This window comes from Paramormyrops kingsleyae, chromosome 20 (assembly GCF_048594095.1).
Source record: "Paramormyrops kingsleyae isolate MSU_618 chromosome 20, PKINGS_0.4, whole genome shotgun sequence".
In the NCBI taxonomy this organism is placed as follows: Eukaryota; Metazoa; Chordata; class Actinopteri; order Osteoglossiformes; family Mormyridae; genus Paramormyrops; species Paramormyrops kingsleyae.
Genome location: NC_132816.1, coordinates 15,075,683 through 15,094,994, shown reverse-complemented (window position 1 = coordinate 15,094,994; position 19,312 = coordinate 15,075,683). Strand labels below are relative to the sequence as shown.

General features: G+C 40.2%; 2 protein-coding genes across 2 annotated transcripts; both read left to right on the top strand.

Annotated features, from left to right (window-relative positions):
• The first annotated feature begins 184 nt into the window (after positions 1 to 184).
• Positions 185 to 2,749, top strand: cisd1 (CDGSH iron sulfur domain 1). The gene is made up of 3 exons (XM_023830840.2): positions 185 to 325; positions 1,547 to 1,752; positions 2,124 to 2,749. Exons 1-3 carry the CDS (start codon positions 301 to 303, stop codon positions 2,211 to 2,213), a joined length of 321 nt encoding a protein of 106 aa, XP_023686608.1. The 5' UTR covers positions 185 to 300; the 3' UTR covers positions 2,214 to 2,749.
• Positions 2,750 to 5,627: 2,878 nt separating this feature from the next.
• On the top strand, positions 5,628 to 18,475 carry ipmkb (inositol polyphosphate multikinase b). Its single transcript, XM_023830998.2, has 6 exons — positions 5,628 to 6,671; positions 8,591 to 8,676; positions 9,635 to 9,731; positions 10,386 to 10,558; positions 14,816 to 14,897; positions 15,272 to 18,475. The coding sequence occupies exons 1-6, from the start codon at positions 6,461 to 6,463 to the stop codon at positions 15,862 to 15,864; spliced, it is 1,242 nt and encodes a 413-aa protein (XP_023686766.2). The 5' UTR covers positions 5,628 to 6,460; the 3' UTR covers positions 15,865 to 18,475.
• Positions 18,476 to 19,312: the final 837 nt, after the last annotated feature.

Genomic DNA, 19,312 nt, shown 5'->3' with positions numbered 1-19,312 from the left:
TGTGTTTTTTTCCTTCCATCCATACATCCATACATCCATACATCCATCCATTATCCTGAGCTGAGTCGCGGGGTCGTCTTATGCCTTGTCCATTGATTCATTTTGCAAGCAGGCTACCCACTAATTCTGACTTATGCCTTTAAGAATCGCAAACACTGCGCGTTCGCCCTGACGTCAGCGTGCGCCGCATTCGGGTCACGTGACACCCGGCGTATGCGGATGTTTCTTTCTGCGAGCCGCTGACCTTACTCACTGTCAGGATAAAAGGGTGATCAACTAAGTTGAACATTACCGGGGAAAATGTGCTCACATTCTATGTCGAAAGGTAGGGCTGGTCTGACCGCATAGTAATCTAGTAACTTTTACAATTTGGTTTGCTATTGCACTTCCTATATAGTATAGTTTACAGCGGGTTTGTGATTGAATCAGGTTTTTCAAGTAATGGTTTCCTATCATCATGGTTCTGGCCGTGCTGGACCCAGATGTTCAGGTGCTGTTTGATTGCTTTGATCGATCTGTAATGTAATATCACCATATAACAATGTAAGTATACTTGTGTGCATGTGTTTATATAGAAATACTGAAAAAAAGTAAACACTTTTTTTTTCATTTTTATGTTGCTTTTATTTTTTTCTCTTGCAACGAATATTTGCGGATTATTATTTATCCGGTTATTTCTTCCTGGTTTCTCGCTACTGAACGATTATGCACGGATTACTTGAATATTGATAATGAAATTAACATGATCACCTGATGTGAGTTGCCAGCTAAATAATCCACATCAGATTATGAGAACATATTTTATCTTGCTAGCCTAGGCCACCTGTGACACGTCTCAAACCTGTTCTTTGAAACTATAAACGTAATTATGGGGTTATGAAATACTGGTTTAGATTTCACGCCTAGGTGCGCGAAGTGGTATTGCTGCCATGGTCTTCGTAAACAAAAAATGGAAAAGCTTTACCTGTTGTGGCCTGATTATTTATACTTTAATCCCCTTAGGGAAATTTGGGCTTGCTCAGCTCATCCCCATTACATTCTGGTTTTATGCCATTTCGAAACCACCTGTGATATATATATAAATCAGTAATTTAATATTTAAACCATAGCTTTTAAGGGACTCTGCTCTGTAATAACTAGATATGAACACACACAATCATTTAGATTATCAAAATATTAAGCTCTTACAGCTTTGTTTATATTAAATGAGCTGGTATTTGGGGAGCAATACATAGTGGTATTATCAGGTTGTGTGTCTGTATACAAGGTGTTCACGTATAACCTTAGAATAACAAAGTAAGACAACATCCTGCATTTTCCACCACTTCCACCTTATTCCTGTTGGCAACTACCTATCAATTACAATTTTACAAATAACATTTGCTACATCCCTGGGTATTAATTTCTGCCTGAAATGGCTGAGGAGGATCTAAAGTTAACAACAATCTAGAGGTCTTGTGTCTATGTTTATATTTCTTGTCAACACTAATTAACCATTCCCATTAAGAATGATGTTCTTAATGAGCCTCCCATGTGTTCTCTGTAGCTGAATGGATCGCAGCAATCTCCTTGGCAGCTGGAACTACAGCTGTGGGTATCCTGGTCTACAAGACCTTCTTCTCAAAAGACAAGTGCTGCAAGTCCAAGGTGAACTTGGATCTGCAGAAGGACAACCCCAAAGTGGTGCACGCCTTCGACATAGAGGATCTCGGGGATAAGGCTGTGTACTGTCGATGCTGGAGGTCAAAGAAGGTAATGATGATGCAGGGCTATCACCTTCCATCTGTGTTTACCTTTACTCCTTCATATATGACTTTTCCACTTGAATAATATGAGTAGTGAAACTTGAAACTTGAAATTAATGTGCTGAAGGCAGATTCTTGGCTTACAATTTGCCCAGCAAGATCTTTATGTGGAATACATGAAGATTTTTTTTAAATAATATGATTTATCTTATCAATTTAAGTTATTTAAAATGATCTAGTCTCCGGTAGCTGAGGTTCATTCATTTTGACTTTGGTTTTAATGCTGTATCTTTCTTACTTTCTCTCTCTCTCTCTCTCTCTCTCTCTCTCTCTCTCTCTCTCTCTCTCTCTCTCTCTCTCTCTCTCTCTCTCTCGTAGTTTCCATTGTGTGACGGTTCCCATACGAAACACAATGAAGAAACTGGGGATAACGTCGGCCCTCTCATAATCAAGAGGAAAGAGGCTTGAAGATCTCCCTGTATCAGAAGGATGCTGCTACAGATGTTCAGTTTTGTCGCTTGCCCAAAGTGTGTGGTTTTTGCTTTTGTTTTTTTTTTTTCTTTTTTTTTAATACACTATGACTGTCAAGCTGTTCTATGGATTGTGTCATTAATATCCTGCTAATGTGTAAACATGATATCAGTACATCACATGAGGTGTGTCAATTGTTTTGTTGGGTAGATTTTGTTTTGTTCATACGTGGGAAATCTGTATATGTTAGCTACAGTACCTTTTGCTCAAAACAAAAACACATAAACACTAAGGCGAAATGTTGAATAAATGCCTTCTTCACCGAGAATATCACTGACACAGTCGCTTAACCTAATAACCATATCATTCTGTGCCATTCTGAGTTTACACTGGCCTTCATTTTATTGATCAGCCGACTAGCTGAACTGATCTTGTCGCTAATATAAAATTTCAGATTAGGAAAAAATGTAATAAACCAGGAATTGTAAAACTCATCCCCTTTTGATGTATTAAAAAGCCAGTTTTCGAATTAACTTTCTTCATTCATTCTTATTCTCATTTATTCTGACAAAACCTGACCTTACCCTGGTTGTCCATGACTGAGACTGATATTCTCTACACCGAATGATTGAAATTCATTTGAATAACTTAAACATGAATGTTTGCCTGTTTTTTTTTTTTTCCTTGCTTAACTTAAACCCGAAAGTGCCAACTGACAGAAATCCTCAAGTTCAACATATGGGCCTATTAGCTGATAGTAAAGGTAACTGTTCTTGTATTGGAATACCTATAATTTACTGTTACTAGGTTAACTTTATAGATACATTTTCAGTTTAGTTAAATGTAATTGTGAAACTTACAGTTGGGTGGTAAAGTTTTTTATTTTTTATTTTTTAAGAGAGACTTGCTGAATCTGTGAAGTGTTGATGTTGGTTGGTACATAGATGGTTAACACCGTGAGGGCTGTGAGTTTAAATCCCACCTCTGCTCAGTGTGTGTGGCATTTGCTTAGTCTTCCTGTGTTATGTGGGTTTACTTCTGTAGCCCAAAAATATACATTTAGGCTAACTGGTGTGTCCAGGGGCCTGTTTCACAAAGAAGGATTTCTTGATTAGCCGGATAACTTGTTGGGTTTAAGGCTAAATGCAAGTCAACAAACATAAGGCTCATTTAGCCATAGATGATACGGAGTGTCTGTCTATATGTCCAATGACAGACTAGCATTCTGTCCATGGTGTACCCCAGTCTTGTGCCCAGAGCTAGGGTCTGCAATTCTAAAAACAGCAATTATCGACAGAGATGCTCTGTAACACTAACTAGGATAAGCAGTTGGATGATTCGTGGATGTTACATGCAGGGAATTCAATTATAGAGAAAATATTTTTGTATAATTATCCATGCTACCAGGTTAAGTTTTAATTGCATTCTCATTTATTGTTATATGTTTTCTTTGGATGTTGTTGTTGTCTGAAGACAATGTGTAAATCGCTGTTTTGGTATGGTTAAAAGTGGTGAGTTAAATATATATAATATGTATTTATTGTTTAAAGTAAGACTGAGTTTTGGAATATAGATGGCCTTAGTGAAAACTTACCCTCGTTAATAAATTCTTAATCCTCTTAACACCTGCATTTGATTCTTGTGAAAACTTTTGTGCAAACGTGCATCTTAGTTTCTCAGTCTTTTATTCAGCTTAATTTATGATGTATTATTTTTCATTTAGTATGTTCTCAAGGTCACCAAATGTCTTTTTTGTGCTTCACGGAGCAGAAGCAAAGTGTGAATCATGGATATAAAACAATTATTGTCGACAGAGGAGCTCTGAGTGAATGTTTTATATTTTACATTAACTTTATGTGTAGTAAATGATAAAATCCGAACATTCACCAATGCATCTCCGTTCAGCAGTTGCTTTTCCAGTTCAGGTTCTGCTGCCACAAATTTTATCCTGAAAAACAAAGTTCGGATGCAATCTGATTATGTTCTGATTCTGATTCTGATTAGTTTTCTCGCTGACGCACCCGAACTCCAATGATTTTTGGACTGCCTATATTACATTTCCCAGCAGAGGGCAGTATACCTTCTTAATGTTATTTATATTTAATCTGCACATCGTAGGGTTTACAGCTGTTGGGTTCACAAGATGCCTTCTTCTGTCATTCAGTATGTTTGCTTTAATGTTGATCTTTGATAAGTAAGGCGGAGAAAAACTGGCAATAGGAGAACACGTTACAAATCCAATAACAAGACTTACTTACAATTAATATCTCCTCATAACAATGAAATATACAGCTTACATAAAAAATTGCCGTCTGATTTTACAGTACATATTTCTAACTTTAAGGCAGTACTTCATTTCTTCTTATAATTAATCTGTAACAGGAATTCTTTACTGGATTTTGAAATGATACTTAAAAGTCAAGTAAATTGTGCAGTAAACACTTAGACATGTGCAAAGCAGATTACAAATATAGATTAGATGAAATTTTCAAAAGCTGTTCTTCGGTCATATGTCCAGGTACTTGAGGAGGTTACAAGTTTCCATTCCTATTTTAAACAACCTTTCTCAGACCATCCAGAAATTTAACTGTTTGTAAACAGATAATTTTATATTTAGATAAGGCCACTGACATGATAACGTGATAAGATTTTTCCGAGGCGAGGTCAAAACAGAATTTTTAATTACTTCTATGCATTTTCTACTTTTGTGCACCATTTTGCTTTCGCTGCTTTTACACGATGAGCCTAACACCGTTAGATGTATGACAAATATACACGAATTGATTAACACGGAACTGATATTTTAATAATTTAACATTTATTGGGATTAATGTACGGAAACTGTTTTATTAAAAATGTAGTTTCGTACCAAACTGTTTAGGATAACACGTACATATGTAATTTGATACAACTATAAATCCTGTTAGATTATTTGTAAAGTGTTATTTTACGTTAAAATTGGATACGTTGTCAAGTTTGTTGTAAGTTTGTGTAACGGCATGTCAGATTACGGCTAAGTAATTGTCAAGCCGCAATTAAGTTTCTGAAACAGGATGCGTACAGGAAAAACTATGGATGCAATTACAAGAAGATATTATCTTCAAATAACTGCAATTTTGATGTCGTCTCTGTGTAATTTCAAGCCGACGGGGAAAATCATCTCACGATTTCCCACAGTACAACGAATCCATCCCCAGAAACGATACCCTACATTTAATCACGTTTCATTTTGTTACGACGTCGAAATATTCCAGAGTGATATTTGCAGACTGCCATTATGCATGCAGGATGAGTGTCAACATGTGTTCCCCACGTGCTAGGGCGTAGATTTGTTATCAACATTGATAGGGACTGAACCCCACCCCCCCGCCCCCTAAGCACACACGGCACTCCCTCAACATTAGTAGGGACATGTCTCTTCCCTCCACACCCAAGTCTACGTGGATTAGGTTAATAGACTATGATCATCTGTTATTTCAGTAGCCTACTTGTCAAGGCATAGAGACAAACGAGCGGTGGGAATTCGTGGGTTTGCTGTTACGACAGTGAGGGCATTGCCGCAAATGTGCCAGCAGGGTGATAGGAAGACGGCAGTCGGTCTCGACACCGAAGCTGGATTAAACATCACCATACTGGCCGAGGCACCGGAACGCGACTCTCTTCTGCCTGTTAACGCGAACACGCTTAAAGTTTCCCCGCACGGCTTTACTTTCGTGTCGATTTTACACCGGAGTGACATGGACAGCCCCATGCGTCAGGGGTGACGTCACAGGGGTTTGCCTGCTGGGATGTGTAGATACTAGAAACAAATAACAGCCCTTCGTTTCCGTATTTCTCTGTTATATATCGCTGCAGCAGTTCGCGAGCATCACAGATTTGGAGAATGCCTCCAGCGCTTTAATAAAATCAAGATTTCTGCTATTCGGCGCTGTTATCATCTCAACTACGGGGGAGTTTTGACGTCTCTGATTGAGGAAGTGGGATGTGGCCAGGCTTGTATTTTGTGTTGCAGATTAAGATGTGAAAATGTTAGTAGGAGAGGTTTGTGAATCGCGTTACACTGTAATCTTAAGTAGGCGAGCACGACTGGCGCTTGACGATTCCTCGTTGGACTAAGAAAATGACTCCTTTCTGCCTGCTTTGATATGCTGCCGGGGGTGGTCACATGGGGCGCGTGAAGCGAAGATGTGAATTTTGATGTAGATGTTTTAATTGTATTTTTAAAGTGGAGCCATTAGAATTCAATGGTTAAAATGTCAACTCAGCACCAGATAATGGACTCATCTCTATCACTGGGAAGATTGGAAATAAAAAGCGGCGCGGGGAGTCAGGAGCATGGCCTTTCCGGACCGATAAATGAGAAGGACGTGCAGGTTGGACTGAAGACACACCTCAATGGGTGCGTGCCGCTCTCCCATCAGGTGGCCGGCCATAAGTACGGCCGTGACAAAGCAGGTCAGTACTGTTTATTTCATTTGATTTTTATTGCTCAATAGACAAACTGGTTCTTTTTTAAAAAAAAAAAAATCATTTGCCATTTCCGGATTTTCCTTTACTAGAATTTTTTAAAAAATATTTAAGGAAAATGCGAATAAAAATTACCAACACAGATAATCAAATTGTATTACATAACATTGCATGACACTTAGTAGATGGCTTATGGTGTCATAAACTGGTGATAGTTGCATGCGTATGAACAATGATTTTGATTAGGACAGACATGCATGTCTCGGGTGACATGTTTATCGTGAAGCTTAAAATGAAGTTTTACTTTTTACAGTTGTCGTACACATGCAAACCTTAATATTAGGGCCTGTAGGCTGACGTTCGTGGCTCCGATAAAGGGGCGAAGTGAATATTACGCAGCCAAAGAAACCGAAACATACAGTCAGTATAAAGCTTTCAGCGTTGTGTTTTAAATGATAAAAAACTGTCACTGGAAGTCCAGATTGGTTATGCTGTGTTCTTCTTTTATTCGCCGTGTAAAACATGTTTTTTTTTTTTAAATATACTCGATATAATTAATTCCAGTTTTAAGGCAATAATCCAAAAATAGCAGCCAAATATAAGCTGAAGAAGCACAACTGATATCCTCTGAATATTAATTGCAGGCAGGATGAAATAAGCGGTTAAGTGCAGAGTTCATGTACAGTACTTTTGGTTCGGGCTTAACAGTTGTGCAATCCTGTTAACTGTATGCCTGTCAGCTTGCCTTTTATAAAAATAGCTGTATATAAATGGGCGTCTCTGTATAGGACCTAATCCGTTTGCAGATATGAAGCTGGGATAGTAGACGAAGTCAATTTTCAGATTTTATTTTGAGCTTAATGTCTGTAGTTTGGTGTTGAAACCCTGAGAGAATGTGTTCAGTGGTTTAACGAGTTGAAGGTTTGCTGTTTTTTTACAGATAGTTTCTCCATACATATTGGTTCACTCAACAAATAATTGGTAATGATATCTAATTGATTTAAGTTCTTTTGCTGCCAATAATGGAAGTGCTAATGCTTAGGCTGAAAAATGTTCTTTCAAATTATCGGTTAATGTGTCTTGATGTGTGAACACAAAAAAAAAAAAATTGCTTAAGCCTAAGATTAGGTCATGTGAGGCCAATTCTGTTGCACAATAACTTTGAAGGGACAGTGAAAATGGCCATTTTCCATTGTAAGTAATCTTGTGGAATCCCTGACTTCACACATGAAAAAAGGTATGGTTTCAGCATTTTCTCTTAGGGCATTTGGTTTGGCACCCAGTTTTATAGATTATTGCACTGAGGAATCTTCACAGGTGAGCAGGGGGGTGGTGATGCAGAGCCGTGAAGGTCTGTCAGTGGTGTCTGACGTAGGTGATGGTTTTCAGCTGATTTTTTACCTTGTCAAGTCAGCATCCATCCATCCAGCCAACCATCCTCTGCTTGTCCCAGTCAGGGTCATGAGGAGGTGGCTGGGCACCTATCTCAGGCAGCATAGAGCCCAGGGCTTGGTTACGCACTTGATGGCCTGCAGGAGGAAGCCCAGACAGCTACCCTCACGCACACACACAGCATAAGCGGGATTCATAGCCCTCAACCATGGAGGTTCCCACTCAGCTGCCACGCCAAGCTTAAGGCAGCTGTAGATCAAAGCCAGCTATGTGATAATTAGGATAAGGTGATGTTGAGTCAGCCTTTACCATTATCCATCCATCCATCCATCCATCCATCCATCCAACTTCCATAACTGCCACAATCTTGTATGAATAAGCAGTTTTTCCTTTTAACTTTGGGGGGAAAAAATGAATGGAGTTTTAAATCATTATTTACTCATGTGAAATTAGCATGACCGATATTTTTATTTCTTGACTTACTGCAATCTCCCTTTTCCCCGTGTCTCTTAAAGGAATGCTGCAGCACCCGGATGGTACTGTTCTGAAGCAGCTCCAGCCCCCTCCTCGAGGCCAGAGGGAGATGCAGTTCTACAGGAAGGTAAGAACAGAGAATTCTCATTACTTATTTGTTCATCGCCCAGAAAGAGAGAAGTACAATCAGCAGGAAGTATTTTGGAGATGTCCCAAGAGGGTTGATGGTCTAAAGAAGAATCTGACATTGAAATTACATTTGTTACACAAAGTAAAGTAAATACTTGGGAATAATTGGGCAGCTTGGTTAAGGAAATGGTTGTGTACATAAAGATTCCCAGAATTCCATTTATTGTAGTTTTATGGATAAAGATACGTAATCTTGTTTGCTTCTATAATAAATTTACAGTAATTTTAATTTTTCTGTAATATAGTTGTATAGGGCATTTTAAGCTATGTATGAGTTATATGACTGTAGTCAAAAGTATACATTTAAATCAATTTACATAAGTTTAAATGTGTTAAAACTTGCACTGAGGTCAGGCTACTTGAGAGTTAAATGTGTGTTTATAAATAGATACACAGCTAAGTGATAATGCCTTCTTGGAGTCCAAACTTTAAGTTCTGCTGTTGTCATTTTAATAAAAATATGGGAATGATTTGTTTGCAGACGTGTGTCACAATATAGAGATGGTCCCCGAAGTGAGAGTGGTTTTTATATCTTGGGGTTTTCACTGTTCTTATTTATCAAATCTCCTCGGGTCGACTTTGATTTTGCCAGCTACTGTCTCAGAAGGGTGTAAACTTGGACGGACCAATTGCTATTGTTATGCTGTCTTATAATGGCTGTCTAATTGCCCTTATCTGTGACACATAGTCAGAAAATTTTAAACACTTTAATTCCATGGGATATACCTGAATTTCAAATATTTGGTAATTAACATGACATAATGCATACATATTCAAAGCTTTTTTTGTTATGGAGTAAATCAAACAAACCAAAAGCCACTGAGATCTAGCTATGGACACGATTAACTTCAAGGAACATTAGTAGATCTGCTAGAATGTTTCGTTGTCTTTAATAGGTATATGCTGAGGACTCTCACGACCTGCTCTTGTTGGACCTGCAACATTATCTTCCAAAATACTATGGCACCTGGTCTTCACCTGAAGCGCCAACGGGTAAAAACATGTTTACGTTATATTCGCCTAACCTTTTAGCTTTCCCACTTTTTCACGATATCCCTAAATAGACAAGAATTCACACCATAATTCATTTGTGACCGTTTTTGGCCACAGTCACCTTCACATATTTATACGCTCGGAGGAAATATAACTGTTATAAACTGCTCTGAATCTCGAACACCACCTTACGAAAAGTCACCTTTTGCTATTTTTAAATTTTCTTTTCACTTAAGTTCCTGACTTAAACAGCTCTGTATGCATGAATACATCATTGTAAGGTGTGATTTTTGTAGTCAGGCTGAAGCTGGCTCTAATTTAAAAACACTGAAATGACTTGAATATGCTCTTTGGAAATGTGGAAAGGGTATGATCTGATGGCAGAGCTGCAGGCTCCATGTTTCAGAGTCTTGAATGCGTGCTGCCTGTTAGCTCTCGCATCTGTCTTCTTGATATGTTTTGAGTCCCGTGAATGAAATTTTCCATTCTAAGTAATGGAGCACTCTCACGGAACAGGGGGCTTATGGAGGGGTTGGGGCTACTCTGTCTGTCCTTTGTTCTTACTTGGTCCATTCTCAGTACTCCATCAGTACCCCAGTGATGTGATTCTTGGCCGTTTCCCTATTTGATCCCTATTCTTTCCCCACACTGCAGTTCTGTACCTAAAACTGGAGGATGTCACATGCAAATTCAACAAGCCATGCATCATGGACGTGAAGATCGGTCAGAGGAGCTATGACCCATTTGCCTCCAAGGAGAAGAAGGAGCAGCAGATCCAGAAGTATCCTCTGATGGAGGAGATTGGCTTCTTGGTTCAGGGCATGAGGGTAAGTGTGTCTGTATACTTCAAAACGTCATTTGGCCCATACCCACCTGATATAAACCACTGGTGCTGAAGCTGTACCTGTGTACGAAGTGTAACAATTAGCCCTTGTTCTGTGTTTTCCTTACTTGATGGAGAGCGGTCAGTAATTGACCCTCTTGTAAATACTGTACTCTAACAGAGATGGCCTAAACGCTGGATCTCTTGGATAACTTGCTCGTTTACTGGTTTTCTCGAATTGTTGTGAGGTTTACTTTAATACCTTTTTTGAAAAAAAATCATAAAAATGCACATACTTTGAGAGCTGGCTGAAGAGAAGACTGGCATATCACTAAAATCTAGGGTTGTGGCTATGAAGTATTTTCATATTCGACTAATCAGCTTAATTTTTTTCTCAAATTTGGATATTTGGGTTTTGCACAAAATGTAGCGTTATCTTTTCTGCTTGCTTACTTATGTGTTACGTGCGTGTTACTTGCACGTGTAGTTGTACTGGTGCCACGGTCAGAATATGAACTGTGAATAGATTTTATCTCTTTGAGTTTGGATTATCCTTCTCATTTCTTCTTATTCAGATTTTTCAAGTATCTTGAATATTTATTTCAGTGCAACTAAAATTAATTGTCCTCTGTTGATGAGAATTTTTAGAACGATAAGGGTGGTAGACCTGAACACAGACAGAACATGCTTTACAACAGCGATTCTCAACCGGTGGGTCGCGACCAAGATTTGGGTCATGCCAAGTTCTGGAAGGGTCACGAGGCAGAGTTGGAAATGTAAGCATTTTAAAACCAGCAAGCTCCTTTGCTGTTCCATGATCAGATTTCCCAGCCCGAATCCTAGAATTAACCTATATACACTGGTCTTGGCTCTGTAAATGCTTCGCGCAAACTAGTGGACACTCAACCAATCCAAGAAGCCATCACAGATACTTAATTTCAAATTCCCTGGCACAACCAATCAGGTTTGTGCGATAGGCATTAATTGGCGTAAACTGCAGAGTGCACTGCGTGCTTATTCATAGCGTTAATTTAGACCTATACTTGATATATGGCTGCGACTGAGGTAGCACGGAAAAAATTGCGTTGCGGTGAAAAAAGATTAAGAACATCTTCTTTAAATAATGCTGACTTAAACTTCCGAAAATTACTTTGGGTTGATGACACATCTCCGGTGTATAAGGTGTAAAATGTCCTTCAGAGGAATGAGTCACACTGCTAAGAGATCTCAATCACCTCTGGTACTTGGGCATGTCCTGTCTAAACCACCATTGCAATTGTCACTCAACATCTCTACATGGAAGCGTAATGACTGTCTACCTCAGTCTTCAGAGTCACTAAATCATGAATAGGAAGCCTGTTGAGGGAATGAGGTTTGCTCACTGGCAACCAGTATGGTATCAACTCTATTATCAACAAGCCTGTCATACCCTGGAGCAGAGCACTTACCCAGGCCAAATGGGAATCGGTTGGTTTGCTGACACTAATCAGAGACGCTCTGCTTTTTCTGTAGTCGATATTTCTGTAAAGGAGACCGACCATCTGCTGTTCTCCTGTATTATGGTCATACATTAACGATGTTTTTTGTTTACTTGCAGACTTTTCCTACTCCGTGTGTTCATATTTTAATTCACGAAAAAGGCAAAGAAAATGCTAGCTCTTTTTTTCTGTGTATTCCCTGTAATAATATCGTTTATTAATTCATAGACTACATGTATGCAATACCGGCATCAGTTGTATACTTCCAGAAACGGACCCCAAAGAACAAAAAAGCATTTTAAATGTATACGCTCATTTCAGAGTGTAAAATAAGGCGCCTAGTATTAAATTGATTATATTAGTGGTTTTAAACATTTCAAGTGTTCTTTGTGTTAAGCACATTTGAGAAGGCGTGTGTTCGGCCTCTGAGCAACTTCTCTTAAACTGTGTTAGTCTTTTAAGTGGGTTTCTTTCTTCTGTGAATCCTTTCAACTTTAGAATGTTCTGTCGTTCCTGCCAGCTCGCATTTCTTTCATTTTCCAATATCTCCTGCTCTGATAGACTCATAAAAGTATAGTGCTGAGACAACAGAAACGCAATTCACAAAACAAAAAACAAGCCTGCAAAGTGCTATCAAGTACGTATTGTGGTGTTTCCCTCGCCCCCCTCGCGGTACAGCGTCCCGTAACGTACTGGCTGTATATCACTGAGTGGCAGGACTCTCTGAAGAACACGCTATCGATTTTTCTCAGTGCTGTGTAATTCACGGTGGTGGGATTTGTGGCGGATTTATTTTTCTTATTTGCAGAATAAACCGAATGTGACATTGTCTTGTCCGCGGAATCTGTGGAATAAATAGAAAGCCGCTTTTATCCCCGTAATGCACTGTCTGATTTGTGGTCGAGTTTTGCTCACATGTTCATTTCTTTCTCTTTTCCTTTTCTCCTTGTTTGTCCTTCGCTGCTGGCAACTGATATCCCGTCTTTTTTAATACTATGTAAAATCTTTTGGTGGGTAAAGGGATTTTAAATATAAATTTTTAATTGGACTGACAATGTTTAGGCTAAATCGCCTGTCACAGTTTTATGCTAAATTGGATACATTTCTGTGATGGTGACAATGTGCTTGGTATGCCCAAAGCCTCTATGTATTTTTAATATCTATAATGTCAGACACCTGTAAATGTAACCATTCTGTTCCATATCTTTATAAGTCATTGACGTATGGTAATGACAGAAGCACTAAAAGAACCATCAGTCTATCCTCCAACTGCGTATCCTAGCAGGGGCATGGATGAGCTTATTACCGGCTGTTCAGCAGCAACCCTGGATGGGATGCCAGTCCATCATAGCCAACTGCAGTGCCAAATGTTTTAATTCACTCGTGCATTGTATAGGGTTAGCTGTAGGATTTCTGTGACAGTCTGGCATCCTTGAGTTCCCACCATTTGTAGACAAACGAAGGCTCCTCGCATTAGTCAGATGGGAAATGGCTGAGCTGAGCTGTAGGCTGCTTCTCTGTGTCCTTGCATATTCATCCAGTGCTCTCGCGGGTCCTTTTGTAGTGTGACTAATGCTTGCTGACCGCTATTAACAAGGGAAAGAAATTAGGCAGATTTGCACTGTCAGTAAACAGGGAATTCTCGTTCTTTTGCAGACATAAAGGTTTCCCAGGGACTTTAGCAGTTTATTATTATTTTTTTGTTCATTTTTTTTGCGGGGGTGGGGGAAATGGCTACAAAGGGGATGCCTGACATCTGTTGTGAGATGCTGAGTTACACCTGGTGGGGGTCACAGTGTGACGTTGGTGTTGAGATGCATGCTGGGAGTGTGGTATCTGGGGGGGCGAGGCCATTTGGCAGGCAGAATGGGAAAGTCTGCCCCCACCTCTGCACTTTAGACTTGCTGTGTGTGGCCACAGAGTGAAGTGATTCATTACTGGTAAATGCAGTGCTGATTCTGGTGATAGCGGCTGGAATGCGGCCCGATTCGCGGGCCGGGCCGCTTCCCTCTTTGTTCCAGTGGGCTTTTCTCATGCTAAGCAGCTTGATTTCAGTCCGCGGTGATATTCAGCCACAATAAACACCATAGACATTGTTTTGTAACAACGACGGCTTTCTTGAAGTTTCTGTGTTAATATTACGGTCCCTTATTTACATTTCGACCTAGCAGGAATGTTGTGGAGTAGGGGGATCATACGTTTTTGGTGCCTGCGGACGGCAGACGTTGCGTAAGAAGTTCATGGACCAGTAAAACCAGCCGGATGGTGCTGGTGGTGACGCTTGTCAGTCGGGGGTGAGGGAGGGGTAAGGGGGGGCGGGGGGTGAGGGAGGGGGCACTGCTGCCAGTAAATCTGGTCAAACGGGGCATTTTTCCCCCCAAACTGCAAATAGATTTTATATAGTTAATTATTGGAAATTAAGCAGCCCCTCCCCCAAACCCCCAGTGTCTCACAACTCTGCGGAATATTAGCTCCAAGTTGGTAGTGGTCAATGGATGGGGGAAAAAAAAACAATTCACTTAAAGCAGTTTCTTCAGAAGTCAGAAGTTACATTACTTTGCTTAGTAACGGGACGACGACTACTTTACTTAGTCGTCATCCCGTTACCGTCCATGTGAACCTTCCTGCTTAAAGCTCCCTTCACCTTTCCTGACAGCTGAAGGATTGTTCTTCGTCCTCTGCTGAGGACAGTCATTTCATCACTTTTCAAACTGACTTTGAATGGTTGTAAGCGCAGAGCTCTAAATTAATGCAGGGTCTACCTGTCCCCCCCCCCCCCCCAGATATACCAGGTAACCTCTGATCGATATGACACTCACGACCAATATTATGGACGACGTCTCGGGAAGGACACCATCAAAGACGGTAAGATTCTCCGCAAGGCATAATAATGTCGTGGGCCGTAGCGATTGATGCCGATTGCCTGCGAAAGGCCTACTGTTTAGTATATGGTGTCAGAGACGGTCCTGATAGCAGGAACTTGTGTTATTATTTTAAGACTATGTGATGTCAGTGGTTTGGAGAATACGAGGCTGATAAGCAGTCAGAGGTTGGTAGAGCTGTCAAAAGCCTTTTGGGGTAATTGTAGTGCTGAGGTTAAGAGGCGGATAAAGGCATTTATTCAGGTATTTATATTAAAAATGAGTTGTAGCTAGAGGTATGTAAATGGCTGACCTTTGTCACCCGCGTCTTGCTCTTCTTATCTGAGCTGTCGTTGCATTTCCCTTTCTCTGCTGTAGGGGTCGCCAAATTCTTTCGCAATGGAAAAATCCTGAGGAAGGATGCCGTCGCGAGCAGCATCCAGAAGGTGCAGAAGATCCTGCAGTGGTTTGAAGGCCAGAGTCAGTTACACTTTTATGCAAGTTCCCTGCTGTTTGTATATGAGGGTGCGCCCCAGCTCGACGGCGGTGGCCTGGTAGGGAACGCAACACTCCCGGCTGTGGCTGCCCTGAAGGAAGGTATCCCAGAATGCAACAACAACATCGGCGAGGTGGGCTCCCGGGAAAACGGGCATGTGGCGGCGGCCCTGGACCAGGGTCTCTCCAACATGTATGTGCTGCACCAGAGGGGCTGCGGCCGGGACCACCGCGTCGACGTCTGCCTCCCGTGGACGTGCGCCGGCCAAGCCCCACCCGAGCAGCCCAACGGCAACAGCACGCGGCCGGACGCCGACGGCGGCCGACTGGAGTGCGACTCGGCGAAGTCGTGCGGCGAGGTGGAGGTCCGCATGATCGACTTCGCGCACGTCTTCCCCAGCACCACCCGTGACGATGGCTACATCTTTGGGCTGAAGAACCTGCTGTCTACGTTGCAACAGATTCTAAACGAATAAACAACGCTAAACGTGCCCCTCCCCCGAGCGATGCAATCTGCACTAACTTCTTTGTGCATTACGCTGGCTTGTTCTAAACTGCTAGTAAAAGTCTAAAGTATCCTACTCAGGTAAATGAATCAATACTCACGTTAGTCATCGCAAAAGAGCAGCGTATTGCAGTTATCAACAGTGCCTGTGTGCACGGTATCTGGAATTTTTTTTTCTGTATTCTATACTGCACAGCGATTCTCATAGAAATATTTAATAGTATACAAGTGATTCCAGATGACTTGCTAAAACTACTGATTTTATCATTTTTTTTAATGTATAGATAATTTGTGTACTGAGATTTTCACTAAATGGAGGGTATTTTATTTTAGATGTTTTTATTTTTTACATAAGGACAGTAACACTATTTGTTTAAGAACTGGCTTATTTTAAAAACATTATTGGTTAATTACCAAACTGTACATGTTTAAACGTCATCTGATGCAAGGTGGCTAATGTTTTGGCGATAACGGACTGTTGGATGTTATTTTTTTTCTTGTTTTTATTTATTTATGATGATGATTTTTTGCCCCTGTAAACTGCTCTGCCAAAGGAGCTGTCATGTGACCAGGACCTATAGGAATATAGCTAAAGAAGGTGTCTGAAGGTTCTGTCACACCATGAGTGAATGTGGTCCAGGTCTCTGCGTGTGACAGCAACACGTTCACCATGCTGAAGGCCAGGGTCCTGCTCCGCTGGCCGCTATTGGCCACATTCACTGATTGTGGGACCTGACTGTTGCCTTTTGTCTGGACAACTTTGTTTCCAAAAAATAATGTGAACTTCACATGAAGACAACGTTTAAAAACTTGTCACTGTAATCATGCCTGTCTATTTACCAGTGTCCTTAAATCCCATTTCTTAATTGTACATGATGTTTCCCCCCCCCCCCCCTTTCAAATTTTTATCACCCCTCATGCCATATTCCTGTATCCTTCATTAAGACATGAACATATGTACTGCAACAAGTTATTTACAATATGATTTGCTCTTAAGGAATTTAAATGAAGTCCAGTTACCCAGAAAATTATATTTCATACATTTGAAAGGATAAAAAACACTACAGGGTTATTTAATGTAACGTTTAAATCGTAAAGATTGTAAATCTTAGATGGTTTTAGTCAATGGCTTCCAGAATGCTATGCACCTTTGAACATCCATCCATCCTCTATAACCGCTTGTCTTATGCAGGGTCATGGAGGTCTGTAGCCTATCCTCCCCCAGAACACACTGTATTCTGACATTTTGGGGGTCCTTCTCACAGCCGTGGAAGGTATGCATACATGACTCTGACTCTTCACTTCTTTATATTTTGATTTGCAATGCGGAGTTCTGAAAGTAACTCCTTTACGAGAAAAATTGTGACTGCAGCACATCGTTCTTTGCAGCCAACGAGACGGCGTAGCCACTATTCCATTACTGTTTAAGAAACCTTTATGCTATGATGAAAGAACATACAGAGGAGATTTGTTTTTTCTAAGTGTTTTTAAATCCTCAGTGACATGCTTCCATGTTATGGTGTCCATTTCAATTGACAGGCATTTTGTCGATCTACCTAATAATTACACTACTAGAAGTGAAACAATTTCCACGAATGGATGGGTTGTCTCTGAAGAGCTGGCGTACTGTATAACTTCTGTTGCAGCTCTTAGACACTGCTGTCGAAGAGGTAACTTATGTGGCTAAGGGGACAATACAGTAACTAAATACTGTAAATATGCAGGGTCATCTACTGCAGCTACATTCAGTCAACTATATGCTGATTTATAGCAATGTCATTGATAACTGAAATATCGCGTTTACATTCCATATATATTTTGCTCGTTAAAGGTGTATCAATGTAGTGAATATTCATGTTCAGGAAGCTAATGTTTATGGCGAAGTGGTGGGTATGCGTTCCTCTGATTTCTGTTGTTGTTGTTGTTTTCTAATGCACTGAAACAAGTTAACCTGAAGTGTGAAATCTCGTCCTCTTGCTGTGAACTAACCAATGATATTTTCCTCTCCTGCGTGGCGGTTTTTTGTGGCAACGTTCGACGGAGTCGGATTTTAGACTTTCGGGTAGCTGAGAATGAAATGTGATGGACCTGGGCACTTTAAATGCATGGGACTCGACTGGATTTTGCCGAAGGAACTGAGCACATTAAGGCCGAACAATGACTCGCATATTGTACCGATAACCCTACGTGAGCTTGAACCTAGGTTATCGTAACTGTATTCATTCCGTTATCAAATTTGGCAACGATTTGTGGCTTCGCCTTGGAATCTCCCATTTCTTGGTGTTCTGGAATAAGCAGCCCAGTAATCTGACATGACCCATTTCCCTGCTTATTGTCTCTCTGTTCCAACTGTGAAGGGTGAATCCCAGATCTGGTTTAATACATGCGTGCAAATGCAGGGGAAGATTCTTGTGTAGTAGCTTTTACTCTCTCGCTCTGTCTTCTGATCACATGAAAGGAACTACTTTTGTAAATCAGATATATAGATATATATATATATATATATATATAATATTTAGATAAAGATAATACCTGTATATTTGGCAAATTCAAATTACTAATAAAATATACTCCTGATGGAATGTTTGTCTGTTTTATTTATGATGTGTGGTCACTTTGTATTCTTAGGGAAGCATCTGTCCATCTACTTGGCTGGTACAGGATTGAGGTGCTTTGGAGAGAAATAAAACGTTACTAGAAGCTTCATCGAAAGTTTTTTTTTTTTTTTTTTTCATTTTCATTTGTTTTTTCTCATCTGCAGGAAATCCTTACAGCGAGACACTGGGGGAATTTCACTATGGCTCTTCAGTGTCTGTAGCTATCAAATTTAATTTGTATCTTCGCACAAATGAAATTTTTTTTTATCTCTTCAAATGCAGTGGCATCGCAGTATACAGCTGCACGTGTGTGGGAAATGAAAAAGAGACGAGAAATACAGAAATAGCAAAGGCGGCTCTGACAATGCAATGATTTACCAGAGACCTTCTGAGATCTTCCGGAATAATGATGCTTCTTTAGAAAGTGCTGTTTAGCCGCCATAAAGCAGCTGCCATTAAGAGCTAAGAAGGGAAACTATTTACTTTTACTTTGAAATGTATTTGTTTGCGAATGGAAACAGGAAGTCTCGAGTGAGCATACTTACTGTGTCTTGGGACTGGGCGTTCACCTGCAGCAAATCTTTGTTTTGCTAGACAAAAAATATGTAAATTAAAAAGTTATGATGTATAAAAATGGTTTGCTCCGTTATCTAGATTGAAATGATTTGTTGCTGAACACATCTAAATAAAAATTATACTCAAGATAAAAATTGAAGGGAAACGATATTCTTTTATATATTGTATCCAGAGGCAGACATTTCAGGTCCAGAAAGTAAAAATCCAAACCAGAATTTTGTTTTAACAAACCAGTTCAGTATAAAC